The 15,992-nt window shown below is 37.4% G+C and overlaps 2 protein-coding genes across 5 annotated transcripts; one reads left to right on the top strand and one right to left on the bottom strand.

Moving 5' to 3' along the window:
- Positions 1-1,297: 1,297 nt before the first annotated feature.
- Positions 1,298-2,429, bottom strand: LOC137707732 (uncharacterized). Its single transcript, XM_068446645.2, has 2 exons — positions 1,917-2,429; positions 1,298-1,785 (listed from the first exon to the last, which is right to left on the bottom strand). The coding sequence occupies exons 1-2, from the start codon at positions 2,302-2,304 to the stop codon at positions 1,706-1,708; spliced, it is 468 nt and encodes a 155-aa protein (XP_068302746.2). The 5' UTR covers positions 2,305-2,429; the 3' UTR covers positions 1,298-1,705.
- Positions 2,430-10,792: 8,363 nt separating this feature from the next.
- LOC137739288 (uncharacterized) lies at positions 10,793-14,403 on the top strand. 4 transcript variants are annotated; one of them, XM_088686148.1, is made up of 12 exons: positions 10,793-11,126; positions 11,224-11,262; positions 11,362-11,504; positions 11,760-11,835; positions 11,957-12,251; positions 12,334-12,443; positions 12,551-12,598; positions 12,685-12,888; positions 13,115-13,216; positions 13,413-13,546; positions 13,663-13,801; positions 13,959-14,403. In XM_088686148.1, the coding sequence occupies exons 1-12, from the start codon at positions 10,930-10,932 to the stop codon at positions 14,098-14,100; spliced, it is 1,629 nt and encodes a 542-aa protein (XP_088542274.1). In that variant the 5' UTR covers positions 10,793-10,929; the 3' UTR covers positions 14,101-14,403. The 4 variants fall into 4 exon arrangements, with proteins under 4 accessions (XP_088542274.1, XP_068334959.2, XP_088542273.1 ...); XM_068478858.2 differs by having other exon boundaries at positions 13,962-14,305; XM_088686147.1 differs by having other exon boundaries at positions 10,795-11,126; positions 12,539-12,598; positions 13,962-14,305.
- Positions 14,404-15,992: the final 1,589 nt, after the last annotated feature.

Below are 15,992 nucleotides of genomic sequence, written 5' to 3'. Positions count from 1 at the left end.
ACCTAAAACCTCTTATTTATAAATAATAATAAATACCAATAATTTGTAGTACTAAATGACCTGATGCATATTTTTAAATTCTCATACTACTGGCAAGGATCAAGGCCACGCTTAGTGCTTTTAGTGGTGCTTGTTGGAGCCAGCTTGTTTTTTGCACTTTGATTTCAATCCACCCCTAAATTCATTAGTTATAATAAAAGGGCAATGCAGCATGCACATGTTACCATTTAGATTGAAATTCAAATCAAACACTTCAAACTCAGTTCATTGACATTATTTTTTTTTTGCTTTCTAATTTTTCTTTTATTTACGAATGATAAGATAAGTTACATTAAATTTAATTATATTATATAAGAAAGGATTTCAATAAAACCTCAAGTGCAAAAATGCAATTTTTAATCAACTAAGTTAAAAATCACTTTCAATTTTGATGACATTGTTGAAGTGAATGGCTTTTTAAGCATTGTTGAGTAAATTAATGTAAAATCCACGACAAGTAAAGCTAAAATATCCATACAGTAGACGCTATATCATCCCAATTAAAATGATTTGTTGAAGGTATCTTAAACTTTAAGGATTAAGATGAAAGTATATATGAACATAATTAATCTTCTACAGTTCTACTTCCATTGCCTTCCTCTTCAGGAAAGAATATGAGTAGAGCTGTATCCATTAATAAAAAGTATGAGAGGTAGAGCTTTCTTGTTCAGTTTCTCTAGTATACCATGCAAAAGTAAAAAACAAATTTAATATCCCTTGGGGTTATAAGTGTCCATGCAATTTACATATATTTTAAAGCTAACTAAATTTTATACCCTCTAATTTAGAGATGATTTTTAAAATGGATCACGAGGTCCAATTTTTTCATATTACGTTGTGAGGTTTTGAAATTGTATCAATATATACTTTTTATTTGTTTGAACATTTGATCCTCCAATAAATTAATGAATTTTGTTTTGTTAATGTGATTTACACGTTATCCCATATATAGTCTCATGCTCATCATGTCATTAATTTGTTGAAGGGTCAATATGAATTGATTCAATTACAATAACATATGATGCAATATGAAAATTTTAGAACTTTGTGGCTCATTGTGAAAATGATTCTAAATTAAAGGATGTGAAATGTAGTTAACCTAAAATTTATTTATTTATTGTCTAAAACATGAAAGCTCACAGAAAAAAAGAGAGAAGATGTTTTAGAAATCTAAACCAGATTCTGGAAGTGCTATTTGAGCTAGAGTTGGCGTGCATTAGTTGAAAAACAAAACAAAAATAAAGGAAAAGAAGACATGTTGTAGGAGTGTTTTGTGTATTATAATTTGTTATTACAATCAAACAGAATCAAAGTGTCGGACATAAACATTCAAACAAACATCGAATTGTGACTTTTTTTTGCCTTCAGACACTAATTCAACTAAAGGAGAAAAAAAGAGAGCAGACAAATAGAATGAGAACATTGCCAGATTACATACTAAAGAAAAACCAAAAGCAAAAAGTCAATCCATTCCCAATACAAGTTGGTTCACATTAACAACTACTTTTTAGAATTTTAATCCCTCTGGTTATTAATTTTTAATCCATGCAAGCAAAGTCGGTGGGGGTGGGGGTGGGGAATTTGGAATCATAAACAACAATCATTGACAAGTTTGACGTTGACGTTTTGGTTACATTCTTAACTCTGGTTCGGTACATTAATCACCTCACGAACTCTGCCTCACCGTGCAAGCAACCACCTGTGCCCACTGCCTCAGCCGCGTCTTCACCGTCTGCGGCGTATCTCCTTCACCCAACATTCCAATTTTCCCGAGAAACAAACAGAAAGTCAGGAACTTGATTCATAAACATGATGAATACTTGAAGAAGAAACAAAACCAAGTTTTTAAAATCACGTGAAAAATGAAATATACATACCGGGTCCGAAAATGGTATGGGGGCTGCCGATGGGGGAGGGCACCGAGTCGCACTCAGACGGCGTCGGCGAAAACAGCGACGTTGGAGTCCCAGTAGACTTATTAGAAACCGAGTCACAGTAACTCTTGTTAACCGCGTAGTAGAGTCCCAACGCGGGAAAAGTGTTAGTGAGTCGCTGATCGGACTCGGGCGAGTCAAACCCGAACCCTAGCTCGATGCAGGCTTTCAACTCGTCGAGATCTTCGTCGGTGACGCTCTTGCTCCGCTGGAGGTTCGATCTGCCGTTGATTTTCTTGCGGCGGTGCCATGCCTCGTCGCGGTATGCGTCCGGGGACCACGACCGCTGCTTGTAGAGCGGTGGAGGAGGCGGCGCGTGGGGTTCAGACATAGGCGCATCCACCGCCCCTGGCGTGGTGGGTGGGGGGATTTGCGGCGGAGGTCGGAGGACCTCGCGCGCTGGGGGCTCTTTGAGAGCGCTTATGGCTTGGTTGGCGTTTTTGGGTTTGTTACGAAGGAGGAGGGTTTAATAGGAGGGGAGGTAGATAGTAGGGCCCGGTGGAGACTTTGCTTGGGTTGGTCCTCGTCATCATGACCTGTACCCTTTGCTGATTTTTCACTAGTTTTTGGAAACTTCTCTTTTTTTTTCCTTTGTTTGCGTGTTTTGGTATATGTATTTTCTGTTTGATTCGCGGAAAAATGTTCGGCGGGGAAGGGGGGTTTGTGTGTTAGGGTGGGGTTGTGTTCGTCATTGATGCTTCACATGAGTGAATATTGGTTTTTGTGGTTATACCCACCACCTTGTATTTTAGTTTTAAGGTAATTACAATATGCATGAGGGATTAATGAGTGTGATTATACATGCTCTAACACTCTCTTTCCAATTTTATATTCGTACAATAGAATAAGACCAAACCCAATCCTAAGCTAAAAGCTAAATTCTAGGTGCCAATCATTCGTGACGCCTCAATATTCGTGCTAGGAAGTTGTAGCACAGATTTCAGGTGAGTGAGTCTTTTCCTTTTTATAGTGTGTGTGTGTGTGTGTGTGTGTGTGTGTGTGTGTGATTGATAGTTTCCATTTATGCATTTGAAAAAGTATTCCTTACGTACGCCTGGCTTTGACGCACAAGTATGCTTATAATCTTTGATGCCATAATTATATCTACGACTATGAATGTTAGTATGTTGATTAGAACTATCGAATCACTGTGGCATGCTTATATTCATGTAGTCTACTCATCATTGCTGCACCCTGTTGTTAGTGCTCGCCCCGGGCTAGGGCCAGTCCTTCATGTGTATGTTCACCCCCGCACCACAAGCTCACTTTGGATCCAAGTAGGTTTCAGTCCTGTCGTATAGGTTGTATTAGGCGACTCCGACTCGTAGGTGACCATGATTATCCCCAGTCTTCACATGATTATAGCACTACTGCGTATATTATGATTATACCCAGTCCTGTCATACATGTCGCATTAAGTGACTCCGACTCGTGTGCTAGCATATATTGATAAGCAATAGGTGCAGTCGTACAGGTCGTATTAGGCGTCTCCGACTGATGTGCTAGCATAGGTTGTTGAGCACCTGATTTTAGTTATATTATTGTTGAGATTTTGTGATTTTGGGATGTCATCCTTATTTACGTTTTGCAGGCTACGGTAAGTATTTTCGTACTATACGTAATATTTATATTTTGGAAACTATACATGTTTTACGGCGAGGGGTTAAAACATTTTCAAAGGTTTTTATTAAAACTTTATTTTCAGGCCCATTCACCCTTGTTTTTCGCCCCTCCAGGTTTTAGTAGCTGAGCTTTCATATCGACGAGGATTCTTGGCAAATCTTGAGGTAGACGGTTACCTTCGATAGTATACTTTCTCACCTTATTTTACTGTATTGTATTTATGTTATGTCATCACGTGTGAATTGGGTTCATTCCCACTCACAGCGCACTCTTGTATTTAGGCACTTTTATGTTTAAATTTATTCATATTTCCACATCACAACACTTTATGGCTTCGTGTCACATCCCGGCCCAGGGCGGATCACTTCCCGGGCCCGCTCCACCACCATAGCACGATATTGTCCGCTTTGGGCTTACCATTCCCTCACGGTTTTGTTTTTGGGAACTCACAAGCAACTTCCCAGTGGGTCACCCATCATGGGATTGCTCTAACCCCCTTCTCGCTTAACTTCGGAGTTCCTATGGAACCCGAAGCCAGTGAGCTCCCAAAAGGCCTCGTGCTAGGTAGGGATGGGAATATACATTTAAGGATCACTCCCCTAGGCAATGTGGGATGTCACAATCCACCCCCCTTAGGGGCCCGACGTCCTCGTCGGCACACACGTGACCAGGGTTAGGCTCTGATACCAGCCCGGGACGGATCACTTCCCGGGCCCGCTCCACCACCATAGCACGATATTGTCCGCTTTGGGCCCCGACCACGCCCTCACGGTTTTGTTTTTGGGAACTCACGAGCAACTTCCCAGTGGGTCACCCATCATGGGATTGCTCTAACCCCCTTCTCGCTTAACTTCGGAGTTCCTATGGAACCCGAAGCCAGTGAGCTCCCAAAAGGCCTCGTGCTAGGTAGGGATGGGAATATACATTTAAGGATCACTCCCCTAGGCAATGTGGGATGTCACACTTCGTCACCCTCCAGATGTCAGCCAGTACAGCTCGATTTGGAGTCTAGGTGGACGTTCCAGGTCGGGGTGTGTCAGAGATGGTCTAATGGGGCAATTGAATATTAATCATTTGATAAGATTGAAATTCAATTAAAACCTAAGGTAAGATCAAATATTAATTATAGTCCATTGACTAGATATCCACATAAGCATTTATATTTAAATTCATAATTAATTGTTATTAGATACTTAAATTCGTTTTTTTCATTCCCAAAATGGCCATATTAAACATTTGATTTTTTTTTGTCAAACTAAATTTTTGATTAATTTGATCCAGATTTTTTGCCATCATCCTTGACCTCCTCTATTAATAAATGCACCTGAATGGAAAACCGTAACAAAAAGATATTAATGAAATGTTAAGAAATAAAATGCAAAATACATAAAGTTTGACGTTACGCAAGTTGCAAAGTAAAGAGTATATACCAAACAACGATAAAATGATTGTAACTAATTATGTGTACCAAAGTATGTGTGCACCGAAGTATATGCATTGAAGTATGTGTACTGAAGTATGTGTATTGAAGTATATGTATCGAAGTATATAAATGTACTGAAATATGATACCTAAACATGTGTACCGAAACATTGTACGAAGTATATGTATTAAAATGTATGTACATGTATAGTTCTCAAAAGTATAATGCAGCTATACGAAAAAAGGCTTCTTGTTGAGATCACTATTGTTATGGAAAATGGAAAAAACTCTTCATATATTTAGGTATAACAATCACTAAATGGAAAGTTCCATTCATATTAATAGAATTTTTTGAGGCAATTCAAACTAGAAGATGCAAAATCAAAATTCATGAAGTTGTGGTCACCGACTCACTGTGGAGCGGTATGGGTGGATAGTTTGTGTGTTTAATTTAGTTAGTATTTTGAGTGAATTTTTATGTTTTTACATTGGTCATCATTTTTTGTTTACAATTATGTCTAGATTGACCTCTTCACTTGAGAACATGATGACATATAAGAATGTGCCTACCATGAATGTTCTGATGCTTTGGTCCTTTTCCATAGTTGAGCATTTACTGATTTCTATTTTTTTTCAAATCTTGCAGGTTATTTCTGAAATTATTGAAACGTCGTGGTGTACCAAATGGTTTGATTATAAGCCACCTCCCTTTTGGTCCAACAACTTATTTCAACTGCTCAATTTGGCATGTAGTGTAATAATTTTCAAATATTTTGGTATTAATACTAATGTAGGAAGACATAGAAAGGATTTAGATTCATTGTTAAAATTGATTATGAGTCTATCGCTAATTGTATTGTCAATTTGTACCTATTTGGTTATGTTTATGTTTTGTAACATTTTTTTTTTTTTTTTGCAGGTGCGGGATGTTTTGTGATGCCACATGGCAGCCAATTTTGAGGAATGAGAGTAGGATAATTTAATTGTGTAACATATGCTTTCGTTTAAGCACTCTAGATGTACATTAAAAATTTAACAATCAATAAAGTATTATTTCTTAACAAATTTGTGTATTGTATTTTGATATGTTTATGTAGTTGTTGAGCATTAAAGTAATTATCTTTTTTTTCATAAATTAAATGTCCTTCCCGACAAAACCAGTTTTGTTGAGACAGAGAAGACCATGCCGACGAAATATCCATGGTGACAAACATATTTTATTGGCTGAAAAGTACTATTTGTCTGCTAAAATGCCCTTTACCGACGAAAATATTTGTCGGGACATGTGGAAATGCCGACAAAAAAGAGTTTGTCGGTGAAATTTGAACCTTAGCTAACAAAATACCAAAATTTGTCGGGAAAACTCTTAGACGATATGCTTTGCAAGACAGAATGGCCGACAAATTTTGGCTTTTGCCAACAAACTAATTTTGTAGGTAAAGTCAAAATTTGTAGTAGTGAATATGCATGATGACATGTAAAGCGGATCAAATGACTAAATTCAATTCTTAATCTTATACCATGTATTAATCAAAAGTTGATCTTATTCAAGGATTAGACTCTAATTTCCAAAATCAAGGGATAATTAAAGAAGTACTCGGGAAAAATTTTGAGTGTGGAAATTACTATTATAATTAGGGTTTATGGTTTTATAGAAAATCTTAAGGTCCTGTGCTAGTTAGAGTAGACTCGAAAATATCATGATTAGGTTCAAATGATTAATGTTGTAAAAATTAATTAATAATACTTAAGATGAAGTTACGCATATATATGCATGACAAATCTACCTACGCAAAGTTGGTTGGCTTGGGATGGATGTTTAGGTAACCACACTGAAAACCTAATAACTGGTGAAGCTGAAATTGTTGTAAAGCTGCAGGGTAGATTGAGCTTGAGCTGGGGTTGGATTCACAATGAAGATAACTTGACACACACGATACATGATGGAACATGCCTCAATTGGTACATTCATTTATGACATTAATTAAGTAACTTGCTAATCAGTTTAGTTTTGTTTCATTTTCAATGTAGTTCATCTTGCAATTTAGTTCTATATCATTTTCATGTTGATGGAGTGGGTAACAAGGGTTGCTCAAATTTTAGCTACATTTGCATGTAAAGAAATTAAAATAGTACGTAAGTAATTATTATTTTATTTTGGTTAGGAAACTATGGTTAATTCTGAGGCTTTTTATATTAGCACCCCACATTAAAATTTAATATTAAATAACTTATTTACCCAACTATGCAATGTCAATTTTGACATTATTAGGTTCAAAAAAAAAAAAAAAATCTAAATACACCCCAAATCACTTTTAGCATATTATTTCTCTTATTCAACTAGCAAAACCCCTTCCACACTCTATTGTTGAACGAAACTCTAACCAATGAAACTACAAACATGTTGATTGAGAAAAATCATTTTTGATGAATGGAACACGAAATCGATGTACCTTCCACATGTATTGAGAAAAGGTAATTTTGAAAGTCTAATGGAATCATTTGGTGCCAATCCCCATCAAATTTGTTGGTTCTTTTATGTTATTTGTATTAGAAAGATGGAGACCTAATTCTTCAATATATGAATGACAACATATGTCTGGGAAAACCCGCCTTGTCATCCCAAAAAGAAAAGTTTAGCGATTAAAAAAGGCAACATTTTATGTGGCCACCCTTGAGAAAAAGGGTAGCAACTATAGGAATCTATTTCAATTGAATGTTAGACAGTGTCAAAGAATGTGAAATGCAGTTAAAAGACACATAACCCTCTAGCCAAGAGAAATCGAAGAAAACGTTCACATTCAACAAGAAAGGGCATTCTTTAAGTCATTAGAAACCGAGACCCAAAACAATTCCCAATACTTATCCTTTATTTTTTAATTTAGTCTCCAAATTTATACTTAAACATCCTGGTATTTCTTTCTAGACAACCCATCCAGAACATTACCATTGCACTAGTCCCATAAAACTCTTACCTTTTTTCTCTAATCTAAACAATTTTCGAATCATTCATTTTGAAATCATTCGGCAAACTAAACGTTGAAATGTTTAGATTCGGTCCCTGAAAATTAAAAACGAGTGTTATAAGATTTGAGAAATATGGGGTGTATAGAAAATGTGGGGTGTATGTAGAAAATATAAGGTGTATATTGAGAATGTGGGGTGTGGCCCTATGGGGGTATTATGGGGAAGTATGTGGGGTGTATTAAGATAATTTTTAAGCGAAAAAGCAAATGGAGAGTGTATTAAGTATGTGAGATTTATTCAACAATTTGTGGGTGTTAATATAATAAGCAAACTTTGTATTATATACATAATTAATGAGAACAATTAAATACATGAGCAGGCTTTGTATTATATAGTTGGTTGAACACACCATAATATTTTAAGAATAATGCTAGCTAGAAAGACTAAATTTGTAAATAAAATATGCAAACTAAATGATGTGTCACTAATAAGAAATGAGCATATTTATCAACGCTTAAGTAATCATTCAATCATCAACTTCTCAATCATTTAGTTTACAAAATTTTATCTACATATTTAGTCTTCCTAGCATTACTCATAATTTAATTAAATGAATTCACGATACGCAAACCTCTGTATAAATTACCAACTAATCAAAGTTAAGCTATATTACAATTTACATGTCAATTTCCTTCGTGTATCAGCAGCCTGCAAGAGGAAGGACGGGTCTCTGACGGCTTAATTTCCATTAGAATATAATGGAGATGCTTCATAGATTTGTATGTTGACCCAATTAGTCGTATAAGTTCCAGAAAGTTTGGACAAATATACAGCAGAGGGGTGAATCCTTGCAACTTTCTTTCATTCTTTGACCACGAAGAGAAGGTGGATGCCGATTTGCCAGTGCCAAAGTCTCAACTATTACCGGTATTTTACATCCTCATTATAGCGTCTTCTACTAATAATATAAAGATACGTGTAACTTTTTGTCTACATAATATAATAAGATTCACTTTAATACAAGACGTCTTGATATATAACAATGTACCAGTATCATATAAGTTACTCTTCGTTTCCGCTACCTCACATGCTAGCATTATATTACATCATTGCATGAATAATGACCTTTTATTTTAATTGCAAATTTGACTGCGTGTCTGAGTTGTGACTTTGGATTCCCATATCTCGACCCTTCCATGCCAAACCCTATACACACAAAACTGAGAGAATGATGGCATGGGAAGAATGCAGAGCGCGGATCATCATGTCAGGTGTCCCATGTCTTTTGAATTTTAATCCAAAAGCACTTGTAATTAGTAGTAATTAGTCAGCGCAGCAGTTCCAAGTCGGCGGAGTTGTTTAAAGTAAACGTGGGGTTTCAACTTACAATTTTCTAAAGCCAAAAGCCATTTTGATATCTCAATTCAAGTACTTTTATTTTTTTTTTTTGAATTAAAACATTTGAGTTGAATAATTAACGTGAGATTTTTATTGTAATATTTGGTTACTTACTGTAGGTTCCCCCTATTTTCAAGTCGCCACATTAATAGCAAAAACCAAGTAATCATACTTTCAATAAATAAGATGGTGCCTTGTTTATAATGTGATTATATGATTATTTATCTTTATTTCTATCCTCATACGATGACTTACCACATCATGAGAAAGATAGACAAAAACCAAACAAAGGCATGAGGCTTAAGAGATGAAAATTTAAAAAGGCCTTCTTAATATGAGTATTTATAAAATCATTTTTAAAATTTCCATGAAAAATTGTTCTTCTTGCTTTTGGAAAAATCATTATTCCCTTCTCTCAAACAAAAATACGAAGAAAAGAGTGTCATATGAAGAAAAGGCTGGAGGCGTGATTTGGAATTTTTTTTTTTTTTTTAATATTAAGAGCATCTCCATCTGTTAGGAAAATACAAGAGTAAAGGCATGTAAGTAGCCTTTACTTTGAAGAGTAATTATCTTCGTGCAACTCCACTCATTTAAAAAGGACAAGGCCATAGGCAAGTGCAAGCAATGACAAGTACTATTCACATTTGTTTTTTATAATTTTTTTAATCTTTTATGCTTTGTTGGCCTTGTCTAGTAGAATTACAAACCAAATTAACAATCCCACTATAGCATCTACTATAAACAAAACACAAGCCGTAATCACCGTCTTGTTCCAAACTTCGAAAAGAAGTAATTTTGACCATGGACTAAGCATGAACTGTTGACAAATTAGACTTTGGGCATGATTTAGCATTGAAGATCGGAAACAATTATCAACTTTGGTTTGGAATAGCAACTTTGGATTAGACAACTTTGGGCATCGTCTAGATGTCCCACATCCACCCTCAGCACCTAAACATACCTTGCACAAACCTGTCCCATTGATTACCCCTTGAAACCCACTTGCTGGCTGCTCACGTCGCAATGACGTGGCCTTTGCCAGAGGGCTTAAGGCTTAGCAAAAGTTCTTGCTCTTATTTTTCATTAACGGGTGAAGATGTTCTAAATCGCTCCAATATGAAACCCTTGTCAAAGGTGTGACCTAAGGCCTTGCACACATAAAAAATAAAAAAAAGGCTTAAAATTTTTAAGGGACGAAACATGTTGCACACGTAATCCGTACAATTTATTCGGTGTTGTTGGATTTCAAATGAAACTTTTTTTTTTTATAAAATTAGAATTTCGAACCCAACTTGTACCCCAATATAACATCAATTTTCAATTTGATAGTGTTGGGCTTGAGTAAATTTGGGCCAAAACCCAAATTTGGGCTGAAAAACCGAATATACAGAAGTCTTCTATATCCCATGATTCGCCTCATCGTTCTCATGGCGTAAGTCGGTGATGGAGGAGGCAAACTGTAACTACCAAAAGGGTTAGGGCTCCTCTCAGGTTCGCAACTCGACCTGTCGACCCTCGAATTCGAATCGAATCCGCTGGAACGATGTGGCACGAAGCCAGGAGGTCGGAGCGGAAGGTCCACGACATGATGGACGCCGCTCGTAAGCGAGCTCAACGGCGTGCCGTTTTCCTGGCCAAGCGCCGCGGCGACCCCCAGCAGTCGATCCAGGTCGTCGGCTCTCGCTGCCGCTTGTACCGTGATGACGGCCTCTACCAAGCCGCCGAGGACCAGCAAGGCCTGTAATGCTCCTTTCCCTCAACTCTCCTTCACTCAGCTTCAATTTGCATGTGTATGTATAATCACGACGTCGTTTTGTTCGAATTCAATTTCTATCAGGATTCCTTGGAATGGGAAGCAGGATGTTTTGATTGATAGGTATAAATTTCAATTCTGTTTTAGTTTTACTGTCGATTTTTCATATTAAATTTGTGACGGTTTTTAGCTTGAGTTTGTATTGGTTAATGTAAAATGCAGATTTGATGGGCGAGCTCTGCTCGATTTTATTCGAGATACGCGGCACTTGCGTGCTCACGAAAAGTCCGAAGAAGAGGAGGAATTAGAAGAGTTTGTTAATTTTGAGCGTTATCGGGATTTAATTAAGCATCGTCGTAGAGGATGTCGGTACTTTGTTTTGATTTCTAATCAAATGTATTCATTTAAATGTGGATGACATTGTAGATTACAGACCATGTTTATGTAATCGAACGGCCTTAAGTTCGTAGGTTATACATTGCTTTTCTGTATGCAATAATTATCTCTATCCGTAAAGGCAGTGAAAGACGAAAATTACAAACCTTTGGTGTTCGAAATATTAATTGTGATGTGGGGTTTTAATTTAAGATTGTCACAGTTTAAGCTTCTTACGTTATCAGATACTGATGATGAGGGTTTGCTACAAGTGGAACAAGAGATAGAGGCCAAGTTTACTGCCCCGTTTGCTCCTGACAGGTTTGAATTTTCTTTTACATTTATACGGGTGCAGGTCTTCTCATTATTAGTGGTATGTATGTTTAGCATACTATGATAGTATTGCTTGTGGCATCAAGTCTTGTTTTTGATGTATATGTAGGTCTCAGGCGCAACAACCTTCTGCTGTTAAGGGTTCTTATTCGCAGGTGGCGTTCTCTTATGAAGGGAATGGAAAAGATGAGGCCCAGTTTTCGGACTCTGATGATAATGATGAAGATGATGATGAAGATGAGGATGAGGATGATTTCAACAGTGATGACAGCAGTGATGAAGGAATGGATAAAATAGCAAAAGAGTTTGGAATAAAAAGATATGGTTGGCTTGTTTACATGGATAAGAAAGCTAAGGAGGAGGAAAAACGGCAAAAAGAAGTGATCAAAGGCGATCCTGCAATTGTAAGTTCTCACCATTGTGGGTTACATGTGCTTTCTGTTCCGGTAGTCATAATCCATAATTTGAATTCGCAAAAATCTGTAGAGGAAACTAAGTCGTAAGGAAAGAAGGAAGGCTTCTCAGATAGAAAGGGAGAGAGAAAGAGAAGCTGCACGGGTAACTGGAACTCTGGTGCTCCACCATGACCCGTACCGGTAAACAATGAAAAATTTTATTTTCCAAAATTACTTGACTTTTGCTCCTGTTGCCCAAATGGTAGGATTTTTTCTTCCATATAACTTATGAAAAGATTGCACTGCAGTGAAACTAGACGAAGTCCAACATATGAAGCTTATCCTCGCCCAAGAAGGTAAAATCGTTAAATCATTCGTATTCGTGTCTATATCTTCCCACAAAAGACCTTTGTTTGTTACCTCTTGTTATTTGTGTTTGTAGATCAAGATCTCGATCATATTCACCATCATACTCGCAGAGATATCCTCGTGGACGACATTCTGATGATGCTCATCGAAGCAAACCAACAATTGCTAAAATCGAATATATTACTGAATTCGGGGAATCCGGGGACAAGGATGGATCAAAGCGTGAAGGGTTCTCTCCACCATCGTCTCCTCCCTCACAGGCCGATGTGTTAATCCGGTCGGAGCACTCAAACCATTTATTCTTACAAAGAATCATTGGACACTCTTTACTCTGCTGCATCTTTTCACCCATTTTGTTACCTGAGCAAAATTTATTGGTTTAGAATAGATCAGGCTTAAGGGTATCAACCTAACTGCCAACAGGAAAAGGGAAGGAAGCTTCATTTCTGAAGCTCATTTTGTTCCCGGATATTGTTATTCCTAATGCTTCTTCTTTCCTGCAGGCCTTCAACTGGTCTCATACTTGAGGCTCTGCATATTGATCCTGCATCCGGTGCATCCCTTGAGAAGGATAAGGGCGCTAAATTGGTGAAACCACCAGCAAGGTATCTCATGGAACCTGGATCAGAAGATCTTTTGTTTTTCTTCAGATTTGAAGTTTGAGGGAACGTAATGATTGGAGGCTTTATTAATCATTGTGCTTATTGTTTTCGTCTCAGCTTTTATCACTGTGGTTTTTCTATATCCTTGTAACTATATTTTTCTCACTTTTTAAACTTTTCTTGTTTCCTTACCTCACAGTACATCATCAGCATTAGCTAAGTTAACTAAGGGAAGTGCTTCTGTTGGGCCATTGAAGCAGCAACCAGTGGAGAAGAAAGAAACTCCTCAAGAACGACTTAAAAGGATTATGAGCAAGCAACTGAACAAGCAAAGTATGTCCGATAACTTAATGCATTGCTTATGTTAAACAGCTGATTGTTATTCAATTTTGTTATCAGTGCCTGACTCATGGTATATAATATCATTTTGAACTTAATTGCTTTTTCAGTTAAGAAAGATACTGCTGCTGAAAGAGCTAAAAAGCGACAGCAGGAACGCCAGAGGCTGGAAAAACTTGCAGAAACAAGCCGATTAAGTCGATCTAGGCGTCGTAGCCGCAGTAGGAGTTATAGCCGTTCTCCTCCAAGGTCGGTGATTTTTCTTTTTACATAATAAAAGGTGCTGGCTATGAGTATGAACTTAAGGCTGATAATCAAATCATGTTGCGATCTCTTATGGTGGGTCCAAAATCTATGCCGCAATTATATTGCCTTGCCCATGATTGTGAAAATGTGTTAAATGCAGAAGACACCAACGTAGTAGAAGTCCGAGAAGGAAGAGTTCCCTAAGACGTTATTCCCGGTCTCATTCTAGATCTCGTTCCCGGTCTAGCTCCCGCTCTCGAACCCGTAATCGTTCACGAACTCACTCCCGCTCACCAAGGTGACCCCACTGTGTACCTTTTCCTTATGTTGCCTGGGGCCTATTTGCGCTCATGGGGATTGTTACCGAGAGCGGACCACCTTACAGGGTTAGGAGCCGTTCAAGATATTGATGGAAAAAGAGTTGAGGAAGGTGAGCAGGGTACTTGATGTACTTTTATTTGAGTTCTAGAAGGTAGAACCGGTCAATCATACGTGAATTTCTGGGTTTGTGGGATCCCGCTGTGAGTTATGAAACCCGAAACTTAAAGTTTCGAGCCCAGTCTGGAATCTCAATTGCTACACTTTTAAGATTTGATTTTTGCTTTTGGGTATGCTTGTCATATTTGGGTTGATTTGGATGTGGCCTGCTTCCATTTAATGGGGATTAAGGTTTTATTGGCTGTTTTTACTTTTGGGCTAACTGCTTTTGATGTATTCTTGTATCCGTTTGCTGCTAGTGCCCCTTTTGGTCCTTCCCACAGTTGTGGATTTCATGTTTGCGGTGGTTTTCTGGATAGTTCGAGAGTCATGTTTGACTCATCATTTGATCGCTTCAAGATGATGCATGTTGCTAGCTTCGGGAGGATGCCACAATAACGTCTTCTATAGATCTCTTGTCGAGGCTTCGGTCTCCTCTTTGGCGCTTGGGTTGCTGGTGGCGGTGGTTGAAGGGAGATAGAAGAAGTTGCTAGGGTTTCCATGTATGTATGTTTTCTTTTTCTTTTTCTTCTGTTATGGGCTCCAATTTCTTACTGGGCACAGGCTTACTTTGTATTTGTTTGTATGGAGAGTCATTTCTTTTGTTTTGTGCTATTCGGTACCCTTTTTTTAGTAGTTTTGTTCTGTTCATAATGAAGTTGCTTTTGACCTTAAAAAATGTTAATTGCCCTCAACAACAACCATTTTATAAAGAATTTCAAAAATACAAATAAATAAAAACACCTAAATACATTAAAATGAGTCATCAAATAAGGAATGTAAACCTATGCGACAAAACCCTAAAGCTAGAGATGGCAAATTAACACATTGAAATGTTAATGGGGATAAGATCCGTTTATCTTGATAACATCATGAGATGAGGGTGTGAATGGTAGTAGTAATGATGTTGTAAGGTAAAATCAAACTAAATGGGTCTTAATATATACTCATTAATAGCCCAATAAGTTGATTTGCCACCTCGACCTCAAGCAATTGACCATAAAAATACCCTAAAGCAAGTTTCATGTATATAGAAAAGCCTAAGGATTCTTTGCCGGTTCTTAGCTTGTTCTCTTCTTTCTTCTTCCCTTTGGTTCGATTATTGTATCTCTTCCTTCATTGCATAAGAAAAACATGGATAATGACAAAATAGCAACGGTGATACTCTTAACACTTGCCGGTGAAGTCAGTTCTATAGTCTCAACTCGTATACAAACAGGTCCCGCGTTCCCCAACATGTCTTGGGCTCACAATCTGATTTTGCTTATAGTTTCAACTTCAATCCTGATCGGAATGAGTACTGTAAACATGAACTTTCCTGCAACGAATAAGAAAAGAATATAATTGTGTATAAAATGATATTTGTATTAATGAAAAATTAGGATTACAAACTCTATTACAAATGTTTGATTCCTCTAATTCGTTCTCAGTAATTGCCAAGTGTAGATGTAGAGTGACTCAATGGTCATAACGACTTGTTCTCAAACGATAAACATCACAAGGATTTGGCTTATGGCGACGGAAGAAATGACACGTGTAGTGATGCTTGACAGTTCTTCACGAGTGTGGCGAAGAATACAAAGAACTTTCAGAGTCTTCTGAGTGTTTGATAGTGTTTGGAGGCTTGAGCGTCTGAGTGTAAAAATATGTTTTCTACCCTCTTCTTTATCATGGAGTCTCATATTTATAGGTTCTTCAAGTCTTGATGTGGGCTTGA

The sequence above is a fragment of the Pyrus communis genome, chromosome 15 (genome assembly GCF_041283825.1).
Source record: "Pyrus communis isolate YQ-2024b chromosome 15, ASM4128382v1, whole genome shotgun sequence".
Classification (NCBI taxonomy): domain Eukaryota; kingdom Viridiplantae; phylum Streptophyta; class Magnoliopsida; order Rosales; family Rosaceae; genus Pyrus; species Pyrus communis.
The sequence above is the reverse complement of the archived record's forward strand: the minus strand, read 5'-3'. Positions and strand labels throughout refer to the sequence as shown.

Coding starts and splice junctions, on each gene's coding strand:
- LOC137707732 (XM_068446645.2), bottom strand. CDS start 2,304: ATGTCTGAACCCCACGCGCCGCCTCCTCCACCGCTCTACAAGCAGCGG. Junction 1,786..1,916: donor CCATACCATTTTCGGACCCG/GTATGTATATTT, acceptor TGTTGGGTGAAG/GAGATACGCCGCAGACGGTG.
- LOC137739288 (XM_088686146.1), top strand. CDS start 10,930: ATGTGGCACGAAGCCAGGAGGTCGGAGCGGAAGGTCCACGACATGATG. Junction 12,444..12,538: donor CTCCACCATGACCCGTACCG/GTAAACAATGAA, acceptor ACTTATGAAAAG/ATTGCACTGCAGTGAAACTA. Junction 13,802..13,958: donor TATAGCCGTTCTCCTCCAAG/GTCGGTGATTTT, acceptor TGTTAAATGCAG/AAGACACCAACGTAGTAGAA.